At 30.0% G+C, this 15,770-nt stretch overlaps 1 protein-coding gene across 1 annotated transcript; it reads right to left on the bottom strand.

Annotated features, from left to right (window-relative positions):
• Positions 1 to 6,134: 6,134 nt before the first annotated feature.
• On the bottom strand, positions 6,135 to 15,344 carry Ubc6 (ubiquitin conjugating enzyme 6). The gene is made up of 5 exons (XM_014437624.3): positions 15,152 to 15,344; positions 8,122 to 8,346; positions 7,542 to 7,622; positions 7,233 to 7,437; positions 6,135 to 6,559 (listed from the first exon to the last, which is right to left on the bottom strand). Exons 2-5 carry the CDS (start codon positions 8,163 to 8,165, stop codon positions 6,434 to 6,436), a joined length of 456 nt encoding a protein of 151 aa, XP_014293110.1. The 5' UTR covers positions 8,166 to 8,346; positions 15,152 to 15,344; the 3' UTR covers positions 6,135 to 6,433.
• Positions 15,345 to 15,770: the final 426 nt, after the last annotated feature.

The raw sequence follows: 15,770 nt of genomic DNA, 5'->3' as shown, positions 1-15,770 counted from the left end.
AACCACTGCATTAGAGGGACTTTCAATTGAGCACTACTAATAAAAAAAAAGAATACTTTTTCAAATGAAAATAAATAATTTGGTTATATATTTATATAACCAACTATTTAGTTTCCATATATTAAATATTTATGAATTCCTAATATGCTGTGCACACCATAATATGAACAATTGGATTGTCATAAACATTATCAAGTTTCTACTGTATTTTGAAAGTGAAAACAAAAATCATAAAAAACAGTTTTTCAGGATATATGTTAAATTCTTAATGTCTAATTTTTTAACTTTCTTTTTAATATTAGAATAACTAAAACAAAATAATGTTCAATATTTTTCAATCTAATAAATGTTATCACTAAAATGTGTCCAATCCTTTGCTCACCTAGGAAATCCATTTTATACTAATATTTTCTGATTCATTGGTAGTTTACGTTATCCTGAGATTTACATTTAGGATGCTCTAATACTAAGCATATGAGCCCATCCAGTCGAGTCCTGTCACCTCTAGTTTGCCCAGGTATATTAAAATGGGCACTTATTGGAAACCAGTACAGTAATATTCAAAAGTGGATCTAACACCCTGATTACATTCTCTGATTAGTCTTATATAATTTTTTTGTGTTTTCCTACATTTTAGCACACAGGCGGAGTACTTGTAATTTCATACTTTTATTGCTACTTACAGGGGACAGGCATTCATTTTCTTTATAAGTTTGTTGCAAATTGCTTCCATTAAACCATCATCATAAAGGTAAAGAAAGAAGGCTTAAAACAACTACAACTTACAATTTAGAGAAAAAAATAACACAAATTAAGAAGATTGATAATTAAAGTGACAAATCATTTTTATCACTATTGTATGAATTTATTATTAATGAAAGATGTATATATTTTTTATCTAAGCATTTATTACATTCATGTATGAATAATTCTTCCAATGATATTTAATATTTCACTGCTCTTGTAGCCCAGGTTCCCCAATAATGTGGGTGATTTAATATTACCTTGACCTCCAACAATGCAGCAAGGGTCCTTCCAATCAAAGGGACAGGCTGGTATCCCTGGTGTGTGGTGCACCCTTATGTTGTCATGCCTTATAATCTTCTAATTCAAAAAGTCTGTTACATAAGTATTTCATCCGAAAGTAAGACTCCTCCAGAGGTACAGAGTCACTACCTAGCCCATATTTCCTGGGGAAGTCATGGGTTTTTACTCATCTGGGGCCCCCTTATACATAACAGGATGCGATTTACCCCATATTTCCATGATTCTTTTAGTTTTACCCTGAAAGATTTGTTTACGATACCAGGATGACTAATGACTGGGAAAAGTCTGGGACTCCAGTAAACAAAATCCAGGAAATCTGCCATGGTCAGAAAATTCATATAACAATAAAAAATTGTTTCAGTATAAAAAGAAAAAATCTGTCACATATATTTCATATACATCTAAGATGCATTTGCCTGTGGGTAACAGGGAGAAAGGGTGGGCTGGTGCAAACTCCTTGTAGATTTACCTAACCTATCAGAATCAATTGTAATTCCAAAACAAAAATTACTATCTATATGAGATGTATTGTTATAACACTATCTAGTGAAGAAGCCAGCGAAGTGGTCCCTCCCACTCAGTAAATAAAAATAATAAATTAAAGGCACAAGGTGCCTAACAATAGCCCCTACCAATCCTTACCCCATCCTAATAGTACCCACAGGTAAAAATAGGAAAATAATTTGTAAATATTATGTGTATACATATAGGTATTTATTGTAATAGTATAAATAAACAAAATATGAGGGTGGGGGGAAAAAAAGAGAAAAACAACGCTATCTATCAGAGATCGAGAAAACTAAGGCTTTTAGTGTTGCCTACCAGAGAGCTCAGGCTTTATAAACATCACTACAGCCCGATACTGCTACCTAGTGGCATACACATAAACCACAATTCAAAAAACAATCATTACATATTAATTTCTTGTACATATTTTAATATTACCATTGTATAAAAATACAATAGTTTGTTGTATTTGTAAATGTATTATTTGAATGAAAAATATTAAATATGAGTTTTCTAATCCAGTTCAAGCAAGTCCATGGGTAGATTATTTGTGGAAAAGAGGTGTAAGAAATAGACCAAGAATACAAAGGATAAACGAATGAAGGAATCTTTGATAGGAAAGGTCTACAAGAGGAGTGAGCCTTGAATAGAATAATCTTTTGGGAGGCAATACAAAATCTACTTCAAGCAAACCCCTTTATTGCCCAAATTATTTTTTTTTGTCCTGAAAATGAATTCTTGTTATGGCTAACTATTTCATAAAAATTTTGAGTAGTTTTCAGTTTAATAAAAAGTAACAAAATAATTGATGGTATTTTTATGTTGTTTTGGTCTTAACTAAAGAAACTGATTGGTATATTCTTCATTTATAAATTTTATTATTTTAAAGTTCATACTGGCTTCCTTTATTTAAAGTTATAAATACTTACTTTTTTATACAGGAAGTATTTATTGATTCCATTCTGGACTTATCTCATCCTTGTTATTACAACAATATGCTTAAAGTGTTATAACATTCTCAAATCAGGTAGGCAAGAATATTTGAAAAATGAAGTTGTATGTAAAAAACTAATTATATTAAACATTCCAGGTGGGTTAAATTCCTTTCAGTTATTAAAATTTTGAATTCAGTCTTCTAAGGTATTTATATTATTTTATTTTCCTAAAGATATGTAAGTCTTAGAAGGCATTACTGTGTCTAATACACAGTTACATAGTTAACAGAACAAATTGTTAAATATTTCAAATCTGTACATTTCTAAAATTACTTTAGTTATGATAATACTTAAATAAAACAAAATTAATACAACAGAGGAGGGGGAAAATGTCAGATCATCTTTAAAATTATTTTTAAAAAAAATATCTAAAATCAGAAACATTCTATGATCCATAAATTAGAATTAACCATAATCATAAATGTAAACATCATTCTCATACATAAGATTGTTGTAATGATCATATAAAGAATTATTGAATATGCTTTTAAAACTAGGAGGGATTAAACAATAAGTAAAAAAATATATAAAGTGAATTACATAAAAAGTTTTAAATCCTACCATCTCTCCAGACTTCATGAATTTTTACCTTTGCATAGATAAATTACATTTTTGTAATTATTTATAACATTGCTGAAATAATTTATTTATTCATAGTTCCAAAATGTTTAATGCTACCGACTTAATATAATTTAGTAAAGAACTGACAATACAATACTGCATCTATGCTAAGGAAATAACTGTACCAACTATGAAGAAGTTAATAAGTATAGTGAATTAGGTAACGAGTTATCAACTTCTTCACAGTTAGTACGGACATAATACTATAATAAAATAAATAATATAAAGTAACTGGAGTATTTTGCTGTCAAATAAATAATAAAGCTTTTATAAATAAATTCCTAAAACTAGCTACTTCAGGAAAATAAAATATTCATCACAGAAATTTTTTAAAAATTTGTGTCGCAATAAATAATATTTCACTGCCTGTCTTTCGTAATTTCTAATCCACATGGATCGAAAGGCTAATTATAATCGAGACTGATTGGTTTAACATACAATAGTGCTTCAAGACCAACAACTGAAAGTATTCTTTATATAAATAGAATTAAAAGTGTTCAAAATGTTATCACCTGAATATAAATCGAATAGGCTTAAAATATGGTGAAAAGATATTTCTAGTTCACTGATAAATCTAGTGACAAAAGCTAAGAAACATTTTTTTATATACTTTTAGAAAATATTTTTAGAATGTAACAAGTATTTATAGACTCTAAGATTCAATAATAAAAAAATTATCTATAAAATACTTAGGTCTTTTCTAAAAAGATATAACATCAAATTTGGTAAAAGAGACAAATAAAGTATTTAAACTAAAATCAAACTTATGAGATAATTGTGTAAGTGAAATTTATTTTGAGAGAAAAAATTAAACTCATATTAATTATACATTTTTAGTAATTTAAAATTTGGACATACTAACAGTAAGATAGATAAAACAAATTTGGAACAATGAACAAAAACATATTATGTATCCTGTAAAATATTACTACCTGTTATGTAAGTGACCAAATACTTAGTGACTATATAAAAAATATAGATTATTTTCATTAGGGTAAGGCTACGGCCAGGCAGTATTGATACACTTCAACAGACTTGTGGTAGAGTGGTTAAGAATTAATTAAAATTTAAATAGAATATCTTTTTGAATTGGTATTGTTTAAATAAATAAAATTTTATTATTTTAGTCTCAAAATATTTTTTACTCCTTTATAAGTCCCACGTTTCGGCCATCCTCAAGGGCTATCTTAATATAATTTTAGAACCACATCATTTTAAAAACAACTTTATGCAGGCTATTCGGCTCAGGTCATTTATATCAGTCCACAAATTACCCTAATTAGTCAATTGTTCAACATTAAATTAAATTTAATACATGAAAAATGTAAGTATATTATTAAGGCATTTTTTTTTTCAACAATTTAGAACATTTATCTCATTATCTAAAGCAATTTGTAAAAATATAAGATCACTAGAAGAAAAGAAAAAGAATATACTGTTCAAAATAGATATTACTGTTTCTTGTTGACTGTTTTTATTTAGAAACATTCCAAAATGCTCTGGAATTGAAGAATGAGACTGCAGCAAGAGCATGTCTTTATTTCTTTAATATATTTATTCTTGTTCCTGTAACTAAAAAACTATACCTCTACTTCCCTCCTGTTGGTAACTTAAAGAGTCCCCTGAACAAGTTAAAATTTAAAAGTTTTAAGTCATTCTAATTTCTTATGTATTACTGAGAACATGCATAAATATTTACATACCAAAATTTACAATTAATTACATAACATTAATGTAAACCCCATAATAGAAGTAATCAAGAACGCTTATAATTAGTTACTACATTAAGATATTGAACTGCTTTAAAAAAGTAAATTATATTTGATTATGTTAGCATCTTCCCTTCCCCTTTACACGCCACAACCCCTGATGAAGACCTGAAACTCAGGTCGAAACGTCGGCATAAAATAAATAAATATGGTTTTGTTTATTTATGTTGTTCTTTGCTGACCGCACCCCCCGACAAACTTCTTCAAGTATATTTGATTATGTAACAGTGTTGGGGATATTTTTCTAATATGTAAAAGTTAATCAACAATAACATTTAATTGCAATTTTACTAAAATTGTTAATAAAGTAAAAATTAAAATAATTTGTAGTAAAAAATATTGTCAAGATAAAGAATAGAAACAGCAGCATTATCCTCTAATACTTGATTAATTATATATAATTTTTGCTGTAAAAAGGGTGAGTAGAACAACTTTCAGGAGAATATATTTTGAACTTAGCCAGCTGGAAAATGATTTTGGATGAAAAACTGACATGTTCATATTATTTAGACACTCGTACATTCCTATTTGTGTTTTACATAGTTAAACTAATTAATATTAAAAACCATTTCAATAGAAAAGTGAAAATCTGAAAATGTTTTAAAAATTGTTATTTTACAGAATACTGAGAATATTTCTTCAAAATATTTCTTAGCTGTTCAAAATGGGGGAAATAAAACTATATATATTGTTAAAATTATTGGATGAATCAATGTATAAACACATAAATTTTATAAAGAAAATGAAACATTAACATACAAGAGTCTACACCTGAATGGTAATAAGGAGTTATATAAAAAAAAAGCAATAAAATTTGAAGCTCTCATATCATTGCAGTTTAATACTAAACAATTCATTGTTCCAAATAAAATTTAATGCTTCAATATTCTTGAATGCTTGAATATAATAAAATATTCATTAGTCAAAATTGAAAAAAAAAATGTATATTGATCAACATTAGATATGGAAAAGGTTAATAAAAAAAAAACATACTGAATAATAATAACTGTAATATATGTTACATTTGTAATTAAGACAACAAAAGATACTGATACTCAAGTTTAATAGTTTGTACTCAAATGCACCAATTCAAAATTTATTTTACAAACAAAAGTAAAACATGAGAAAATAATAGAATAATTTAAATAGCTAATGGTGAAAGGTTTTAGGAAAACAACAAATGAAAAAAAATAAATAAATAAAAAATAAGCTCTTATATTTAGTATTAAAGCAACTGATTTTTTTCTTTCTTTTTTTTCATTTCTCTAAATGTAATTTACAAGAAATCAAATAATTATAATAATAGTAATAAATATGAGACAGAAAAATATCCTAAAAATTAAAAAGTTAACATAGTCCTGCTTGTGCCGCTTTAAAAATCACTTAACATGCCTCTCCGATTCGGAAAAATAATTTGACGCTTAAGTTCGTAAGTAAGGTATATATAATGCTGACATCAAATGTTTTCTTCGAAGTATACAAACAGATATTCGGCTAATCTACAAAACTTTGTTCTACACAAGCCTTAACTCTCTTTTCGTATTCCCTCCTGTTCTCTTTATACAGTTGAGCTGCCATTGAATTCGCTGGGGAATTAGGATTAGGATCGCTGAGAAGGGACTAGAAAAAATAAAATCAAAATACATCATTCAAATTTGTATGTCTAAAATTGATTATACTAATCATGCATTTCAAATTATATTATTCTTAAATTTAACACTTTTAATAAATACTAATTAATTAATTTCTAATTAGAAAATATTGACTCTATATCACAGGTTCAAAATCTATTGAAAGAGTGGGAAATTTGTGGTCTTAATATTGTAACTAATATAGAGAGATATGATACAGTTTTCAACACAGATCTGCTTTGACTTGCCTATATTCAAGAAGCAACTATATTATACTCTGATCATAAATGGGATCCTTATCACAACCCAAATCCCTTTAAAAAGATATTCAGAAGCAAAGAGAATATCAACAAGATATGAAGATAGGTACACTAACCACACTCCACTTATGGGCAAAATAACAACCAAAGACAATTTAATCGATTTATTCTCTTAAAAAACAAAAACCTTATATGTGGGATCAAAATACTTTTAATGATGATTTTGTAATTAACTTAATCAAACCCTATGTAAAAAGTTAATAAAAGTGGATCAGCTACCGTTGATTTAGTCTTAGATTTAATCTAACTTTACTCAAGCTAAATTAATAAGGAAAATATTTTAATTATTTGATATTCACAATTAATAGTTTGTAGAACAGCAAAATTAAAAATAAAACATACCTGTATAGATGTTAATATCGCTGAAACGTCATATGTAGGACTCCATCTATTTTGTAAAATATCTAAACATATTCCACCATCAGCATAAACATTTGGGTGAAACATTTTAGAAACAAATCTTACAGTTGGAGGTTTATTAGGATATTCTTCAGTAAATTCAATAGTTAATTTAAAAGTTCCATCTTCAAAGGGAGTGTCATGCGGTCTAGAATGAAGAAGTAAGAGTATAAAATAAAATAACCTGTCAAGTAATAAATAAAAACATTGATTGAATAAAATAAATCAATGAAATAAGAATACTATGTTTACCCAAAAATAACTGCATTCCAAATCATAATATTATTGTCAGTTGGGGCACCACTGACTCCAGTAGGAGGATCTTCTTGTAACCTAATTAAGCAACAAATACATGAGATAATACAATATATCAAAACATAATGATAATAAAATATAAAGAATTTGTATGATCAGCTAGCAACCTTCAACATGAACAGTTAAACATCTAGAGGTTTGGCTGTCAAGAATGACTTTCTAATTACTTCCTTATAGGAATAAAAAAGGCATTATTGTAAGGTTAAATGCTGTTTAAAAATAAATAAGGCCACTTTAGAAGAGATGAGGTAAAATGATAAAATTATAGAGTTGCCTCTAATTGATTTAGCAGGTCAATAGAAGCCACATTAAAACAAAATATGTAAATGAAATTTCATAAGGAATTGATTTTAAAAATTACTGTAACTATAAAAATAAAATGTTAACTTTTCTCAGTTTAATAAAATACAAAAACGCTTGTGTCAAACGATTCTTTATTCTTAATAACAACATATTGACCTTATCACTCCGATTGGCAGGAAGAAAATTATAAATGTCATTACTGTTGAGAACTTACCTTTTGAAATCCCTCATTAACCGTCTTCTGGCAGGTGTAGACATTATAATCTATTTAATAACAACCAGTCGAGTAATTTTAAATACTAAATATATCCAATTTAGTAATCGTTACAATAAAACTTCCTAACCTTAAGCTAACTCAAGCCATAGGTAAAATAAATTTCCATCCTAAAATCAGTTTTGCCAACAGACCAGTGCATCAAATACACCTTGAACAGCTGATCTGAAAGAATAGCAAACTACCTGTTATGTATTATTTTAACATTTTCAAAGATATAATATACCTTAATATAGTATTTTTTATTGTAAAAACATTTTTAAAAACTATTTTTCAAAAGAAAATTACACAATCTGATGAATTTCTCATATGATTAATTAATATTCAACATCGATGTATGAAAATGACTGAGGCAATCACGCATCATGTTTATTTACTAGAAGTGCTCTCTGAACTTCGTTTTATTGATAATAAATTTCATTATTCTTTACATGAATTAAAACTTAATTGAGGGTATTATTCTATTTGATCTTTTCAACTACGTGCATGCCAAATTATATTTCTTTGTTTAATCTTGTCTTTGTCATAAACCTTTTTAATAATAATCTTGTTTTTTTCCCCTTAATGTACTGTCAATTAGGACATAAGATACTTTTTCAGTCAGTGCCTACATGTTCTTAAGCTGAAATACCCCTCCTTATATTTAAAAGATTTGTTATTTTTTGGTTTATGATTCCATATAGTGAATGTAAACTACTCAAACATTTTTTATTTTAGATATAGTGTTGAAGACTTCTATAAATTCATTATTCTCTATATATCTTCATATAACATTAGTTATTTTTTAGTATCCATATTTAATACAATATCCGATATAAATTGAGCTATTGGAGGTATATAATAACTTTTATCAGCATTAATTGGTGATGTTTGTACTGAATGTGGTTACAGAAAGTTGAAAACCTAAATTTCCGATTTGGCATATTATTATACAGAATAACATTGATAATGTAAGTAGATACTGTATTTATTTAAACAATTGTTTATAGATTTACCTAAAAAGTACTTTTTTGGCATTTCAAATAATATTGAATATTATTTTAATACAATATTATCTTTTTCAAAAATTATTTTGTTTTTTAAGAATCAAAATAAATCTGTTAAAATGGTACTAATTGGTCTTTTCTTGAATTTTTATGATAACTCTTTTAGCATAAAGTCATGGATGTTACCATAGTTTTGGAATTAACTACAATTATACCAGATTTATTTGAACATTTCTCTTAATTTAATTAATTTGTTTGACCACTAAAAAATTGGACAATGGTCCTTGATTGGAAAAAAATCTTTCAATTTATTCAAGATTGATATTTCTTCATTTGACCACCAAGAAGTATTATGTGTTGGCGATTTATAGAATTTTATAGTGAATAAGATTTATCTGGTCCTTATGCTTACATTAGGTTAATCCATTGCTTGACTTGACAGAAAATTGAAGGTTAGGTTTGACAGACCTTGTTTGGGTAGAAACAGGCCTATAGTCATTATTGGAGATCATACATGAGTTAATAACCACCTAATGTGTAAAGTTGAAAAAATGTTGCCTCTTGGTGGTTTTATATGACTAATTAATGCATTAACATTAGTTACACAAGTCAACTGCTGTGTTTAAATTTTTGGTCACTTATAAATAATAAAATATTAATATAAATTGTTATTATAAATAAAATTTTGTATTAATATTTCATTCTCTATGTATGTGGATAAATCCAGGAGTTAGGAACAAGAAAGCACCAATATCATACTTATTTATTTGAACTAAATGAATTTCAGATGTTATTGTCAATATATTATATGTATTCACAAGAGTAATAAATATTAGTCTTAAATAATTGTAAACTTTATTTTTATGAATTGGTTTGGTTAAATTGACATGTTTACTTAACTATGAAGTTAAATTAGAATTTCAGGCAATTTTATTCCTTTTCGCCATTTTTACTTCTAATGACTTGGTCAATGAATAAGTTTATTTTTCAAAAACATTTGGTTACTGTACTTAATTTGATCCTATTTTAATAGCTTAGTCAGTCATTAAATCTAGATGAAGTTATGTCCATACTTTACTACTAATATTTTATTCCCATTATTTGGTCCAAACATTATTATTGATCACTTACCAGAGAACCTATTCCCATAGGTACCATATCCAATACCTGTCAGCTGAGGCACAAAACCTTTACACCAAGCAGAACTATGTTTTAAGCAAGTTTTTATAACTACAATCTACCTGTCATAAACAAGCTACTCTGATCATGTGTATCCATGAAATATTCATAAACCCTTTTTCAAACTAGATTCAAGCAAAAATATTTTAAATAAAACTTCAATTAATTGAATTTTTATAATTAATTTTATTCTCTACACCATATCTGCAATTAAAGCCTGTAGTAGGTCTCTGTTACATTCACTCCCTGAGTTATTGCTCTAGGTAACTAAAAACAATGTCTGTTTAAATTATTAAGAGAGGTCCCCGTAATGGTTTAGAACAGTAATTATGTTAGGTTTCATAAAAATTTTACCATAAGTGCTTTAATACTTAAAAAAAAAATCTGATTACTCTCAACTTATATATCTTCTGGAAGATAATATAACCACTCATTTCAATCAATGAAATTCTCTACAATATAAAACTAAAATCATCTAAATCATACTAGTATTATTAAAGAGGTGTAGATAGTTGACCGTAGATTACTGATTGGAGAAGATGGTCGGGGTGTGTGGTCAGCAAAGGAACAACAGTTGTAGGCAGAGATTTCTGCTAAACTGCATCAGGGTTTAGCAGAAATCTCTGCCTACAACTGTTGTTTCTTTGCTGACCGCACCCCCCGACCATCTTCTCCAATTAGTATTATTAAAGATCTGTATGTCAGATCAATGTATATCTCTTTTTTAAATATTAACCTTATCTTTGAAACAAGGAGTGTAGTGGAGGAAGTAAGCTGCTAAGACAAGTGAAGTTGAAAAGGCAGGTGTTTTGAATTGAATAGGTTACAAATCAAACCATAACTTAGAACCTTGGGAAAGGTTTTTATTCATTTAAAATGTACACATAAACACAGATAAATGAAACAATAAACAGATACAAGTAGATAGGTTAAACATGACGTGTGTAGCTGTGACATTCCCAGAGGCTGATTATATACATTTGGATCACTGCTTAAAGTGTTGAACTTCTAAACTGAATAATATCAGCTATCAATAAACAGAAAAAATCTTTTATGTAGTGTTTATTATAAATGAGTTTTCTAAATCTTTTTTTACTGATAACTGAGCTGCGCACATGTTCAGCATATAGAACCCAGAATTCCCTACAATGCGCATCCAGCCCAACTCTACCCTTCTCACCCTAGTTCAGGTGGATCACTGCTTTTGGCAAGAGGATTGTATTTGTCAGAATGAAAGTGTTCTGTTTCTGTTAATTTATTGAATCTCAAATGAATATTTTCAACTCCTTTTATAGGATTAAGTAATTCTATTCTTCCTTTATAATGCCTTGGGTGATTACATGCTGATATGCACAAAGAAACAACCACTACTAGTTTTACTACATCGCATAAATATTTCATTGAAATCAAATCTATATTGTCTTGTTTTCTGTCTCCTCCATTGTTTGTATTTTTTTTCCGGTTGGCTCTACAGACCTTACTGAATCTTTGGTCGCCTGAACAAGCGTTCTCCACCCTTCCCTATCTTAGGCGACTGCTTTCCAGTTTGCTGCATGCAGCTCTTTCGCATCTGTCAATTTTATCTATCTATCTGGTTTTTGGCTACACATTTAGTTTCTTACCAACTATACTGGCATTTATTGTTGTGCAGAAGTGTCTCTTTAATTAATTAATGTAACATAGTCTTTCAGGTAGGAAGGAAGTCTCTCTCATGGTCCTCAGAGGCCTTTGCTTGTGATGGGGCAAGGACTCATCAGGTGAAGATATTATTTCAGTACTGTGAAGCCTCTGACTGTCCTGAGACATGGGTCCATCCAGAACTTCCACACTAGGCAGAGTAGTTAATCTTTCTTCAGATACAGCACCAGACCTTTCATCACTATACACCTCCTGATTACAGCTCTCGTTGCCATCAGACAGCTGCAGAAGTTGCGTTCCCTCATCAGTAGAAGATAAATTGGTAGTGGGCTGATGAATGTCACCTCGTGGATCCAATTGCCAGAATAAAACAGTTGACTCTGAGTCATCCTTCTGTCTAATGAAAGTTTACTTCCAACTAGGAAAGTTGCATTTGGTATTAACCACGATGGGATGGAATTTCCATTTGCAGTCCAGATGCGAGCAGTTAAAGAATCTTTCATCAGGTATCCAGTTATTAGCAGTGCATAGTAAGGAATGCAAAGAATGGAGTGCCTGAGAAAGCACTTTCCCAATCATCTGATTTGAGACCAAGAGATTTTACTGCCAACACTATAGTTTTCCAGATTATACCATTATAACGTTTCATTTCCATTACCTCAAGGATTGTAAGGAGCCATGCTGTTTGAATGTAAAATGGTTACTAGTTCTTCTAATAGGAATGACTGTATCCTGTCCTCTATCTGACTGTATGAACACCGGCATACTGAATATGGAGAATAGTTAAGAAAGACATTGTATCACTGTTTTAGATGAAATATCTATAGTGATTCCTAGTTTTAGAGGGTAGGGGGGTCCCTTATAGTCAACCCTTAAATGTTCGAATGGTGCTATTGCTTTAATAAGGGAACCTTTGCTTGACTTTAGCACATGTAGGACAGGCAGATGTATCATTCTGGACACCCCCAAGTGAGTATGGTAAGTTTTTAATTTTAATCCAGTGGAACATTCTGGTTACACAGCAAATTCTTGAGAGGGTGTCTGGCTTATGGTTTTCTTTTCCTTGGTGATAAACAATATCAAAATGGAATGGGGATAATTCTAAACGCCATCTCAAAATTTAATTGGTCTTTATTTTACTGTTATGCTTCTAATTAAAAATAAAAGAAAGAACCATCTGATCCATAACAAGCTGGAAATGTACTTCTTTAGTGATTCCACTATGACTGCAGCCTTTCTCTATGGCAAATTGAGATCTCTCAGATTTTGACAAAGTACGGGAAAAGAAGGGAACTGGTCTGCCTTCCTGACTTAGTTTAGCTGTAATAGCAACATTGGATGCATCGGGTCGCCCATAGCTCAGTGGTTAAGACACAGTCTTTACCTATTTGATGTCTATTTGGCGGTGCTGGTTCGAATCCAGCCTGGGACATTGAATTTTTTCATTGAGTGGCGGTCCCACAAAATGAAGAACTTTGACCCCCAACCACGGTTAGGCAGTATAGGACTCCAATGGGGAGTCTTGGCGGGAAAAAAACAAAAAAAAACATTGGATGCATCAAAATTTATTTGTTGACTATTTTTTTACTGCTAACACGAAACATTGAAGATTACTTTCGTGTTCAGCTATATCATTACTACAAACAAAGATGTCCTCCAAATAGGATAAAACTCCTGTTAGACCTTCATCAAAACTAATTTTGTCAATCACACATTTAAAACATACTACACCATTGGTAACACCATATGGGATTCTTTTGTATTGATACAATCATCCTTGAGCTTTAAATGCAGTGTAGACTTTCTGATCATCTGCAATGGGAACCTGATGATAGGCACTTTTCAGATCTATTGTACTAATACTTATCCATGTTGGGTAGAGGGTTGGTGTCTAATAATGTGAATTCATTGATGGTTGGAGAATAATCAATAACCAGCCTCTTAGGATTTTCATTTTGTTTAACCAAAACCCCACACGGAGAGTTGCTTTCCTCAATAATGTAATCAGAGAGTAGTTCTACTATTTCCTGTTTGATGAATTTTTTTATCAGACTCATAAACTGACAGATAAACTCTTGACTTCGTAGCTGCAGGTTTGCAATTTGGAGCAAGAGTGAAGAATAATCGTGCAGACTCTACTCTGGCTACTGAGGGCGAACAAATTGTAGGTGGTTCTCTATTTCCACCAAACTTTTGTTGCACGTCAGAATGTTTATTTAAAAAAATCATGACCAAGTAATATATCACAACAGAGCTCCTTTAGTACAGACAGTTTAAATTCAAAATAACTGTGACCTACAAGCTCAAGAGTAACAAGTACATATCCATTTACTTGTGAAAAAAGGGATGTTGTCGCCATTGATACACTTTCACTTTCATGATAGACTCGCTAATCATAACATTTAAAAATATCCAAATTAATTAAGCTGTTCAAGCTTCCAGCATCAATTAAAAACTGCACAGGTTGATGATCTACTTTAGCTATTACGACAGCTTTTGCTAGATTTTTCAAGGGTACACCATAGACGGTTGCTATAACTATGCCAGCTGTTACTGGTCCTCTTGTACTAATCACTGAATTCTTCATCCTACACACCAAAGCAAAATACTGCTTTATTTTGCAGTTCCTACATTCTGCGTCTTAAGCAGGGCGCAGCGAAGGAGGGTGATGGTCGTAACCACAAAAAAAAAAGCAATAACCCCTCTTCCTTGGGATAGCAGAAAGTTATCTCTAAATTGTATTCTCATGAGACATTGGAAGGCATGCAGCTGACAGAGTACTTTTCCTAGTATTGTTTGGATTTTTAGTGGGCCATTTCCGGATTTGAGCAAGATTTACAGCCTCCTTCAAACTCAAAGTTTCATTCTCCAAGAGTCACTGACGTATAGAATCCGAAGTCAATCCATTAATAAAAGCAACATGAATATATTCATCCTTATGCTGAAAAGCTGCAGCTGCTTTCAATTCTCATTCCTTGGCAAGGAGATTTAAATTTTATACCAACTGATCTATACTTTCTCCCATTTATTTCTTCTTGTTGTGAACAAGTGTCTATTAATGATTTCTTTTTTATATAAATAGTATTTAATGGATCTATGCCTTCCCAGAATATCTCAAAATCACTCACTAAATCGTAAATATTATGATACAAGTAGTTAGTAAATACCTTAAATTTTTCCTCAGTGGTAAGATTTTCTGTTGCCAAATCTAAGAAGTTATTAAATGTCTTTTGCCAATATATCCATTCTATACCTGCTGAAGGAGAACTGGGCTCAGTCTCGAATCTAGTTGGTATGAGATACTTATCCATAGGAACTTTACTGGTACTATATTTTAAATGAATAAAATTATTATGAATATAATAGGTATAAATAAACCATAACTTAGAACCTTTAGAAAGGCTTTTATTCATTCAAAATGTACACATGAACACAGAAACATGACAACAAATGAAACAATAAACAGATACAAGTAGGGAGGTTACACAGTGTTACCTTAACAGCTGGCTTTATTGGGCTCCAAAGGTATGTTAGGTAGGGCTGGAGTGGGAACAATCAAAATGCCATACTTCTAAGTCATAGTTGGAGAGATAATTAAATCTTGCGTTTAGTTGATTGTTAATATTTTATTATATTATTTGTAATTAACTTTTTTGCTATAAACATAATTATTTTTACCGTTTTAGGAAGCTGTTAGGACAGTCGAGTGAGTGGAAAGACTGGAATTTATTATCTGTTAGGTGTAATAAATATGAAAGTAATAATAAATTACCAATTTAAATAATA

This window comes from Halyomorpha halys, unplaced genomic scaffold (genome assembly GCF_000696795.3).
Source record: "Halyomorpha halys isolate HHAL.00 unplaced genomic scaffold, Hhal_1.1 Scaffold2901.1, whole genome shotgun sequence".
In the NCBI taxonomy this organism is placed as follows: domain Eukaryota; kingdom Metazoa; phylum Arthropoda; class Insecta; order Hemiptera; family Pentatomidae; genus Halyomorpha; species Halyomorpha halys.
This window is presented reverse-complemented; position numbering and strand designations above follow the sequence as displayed.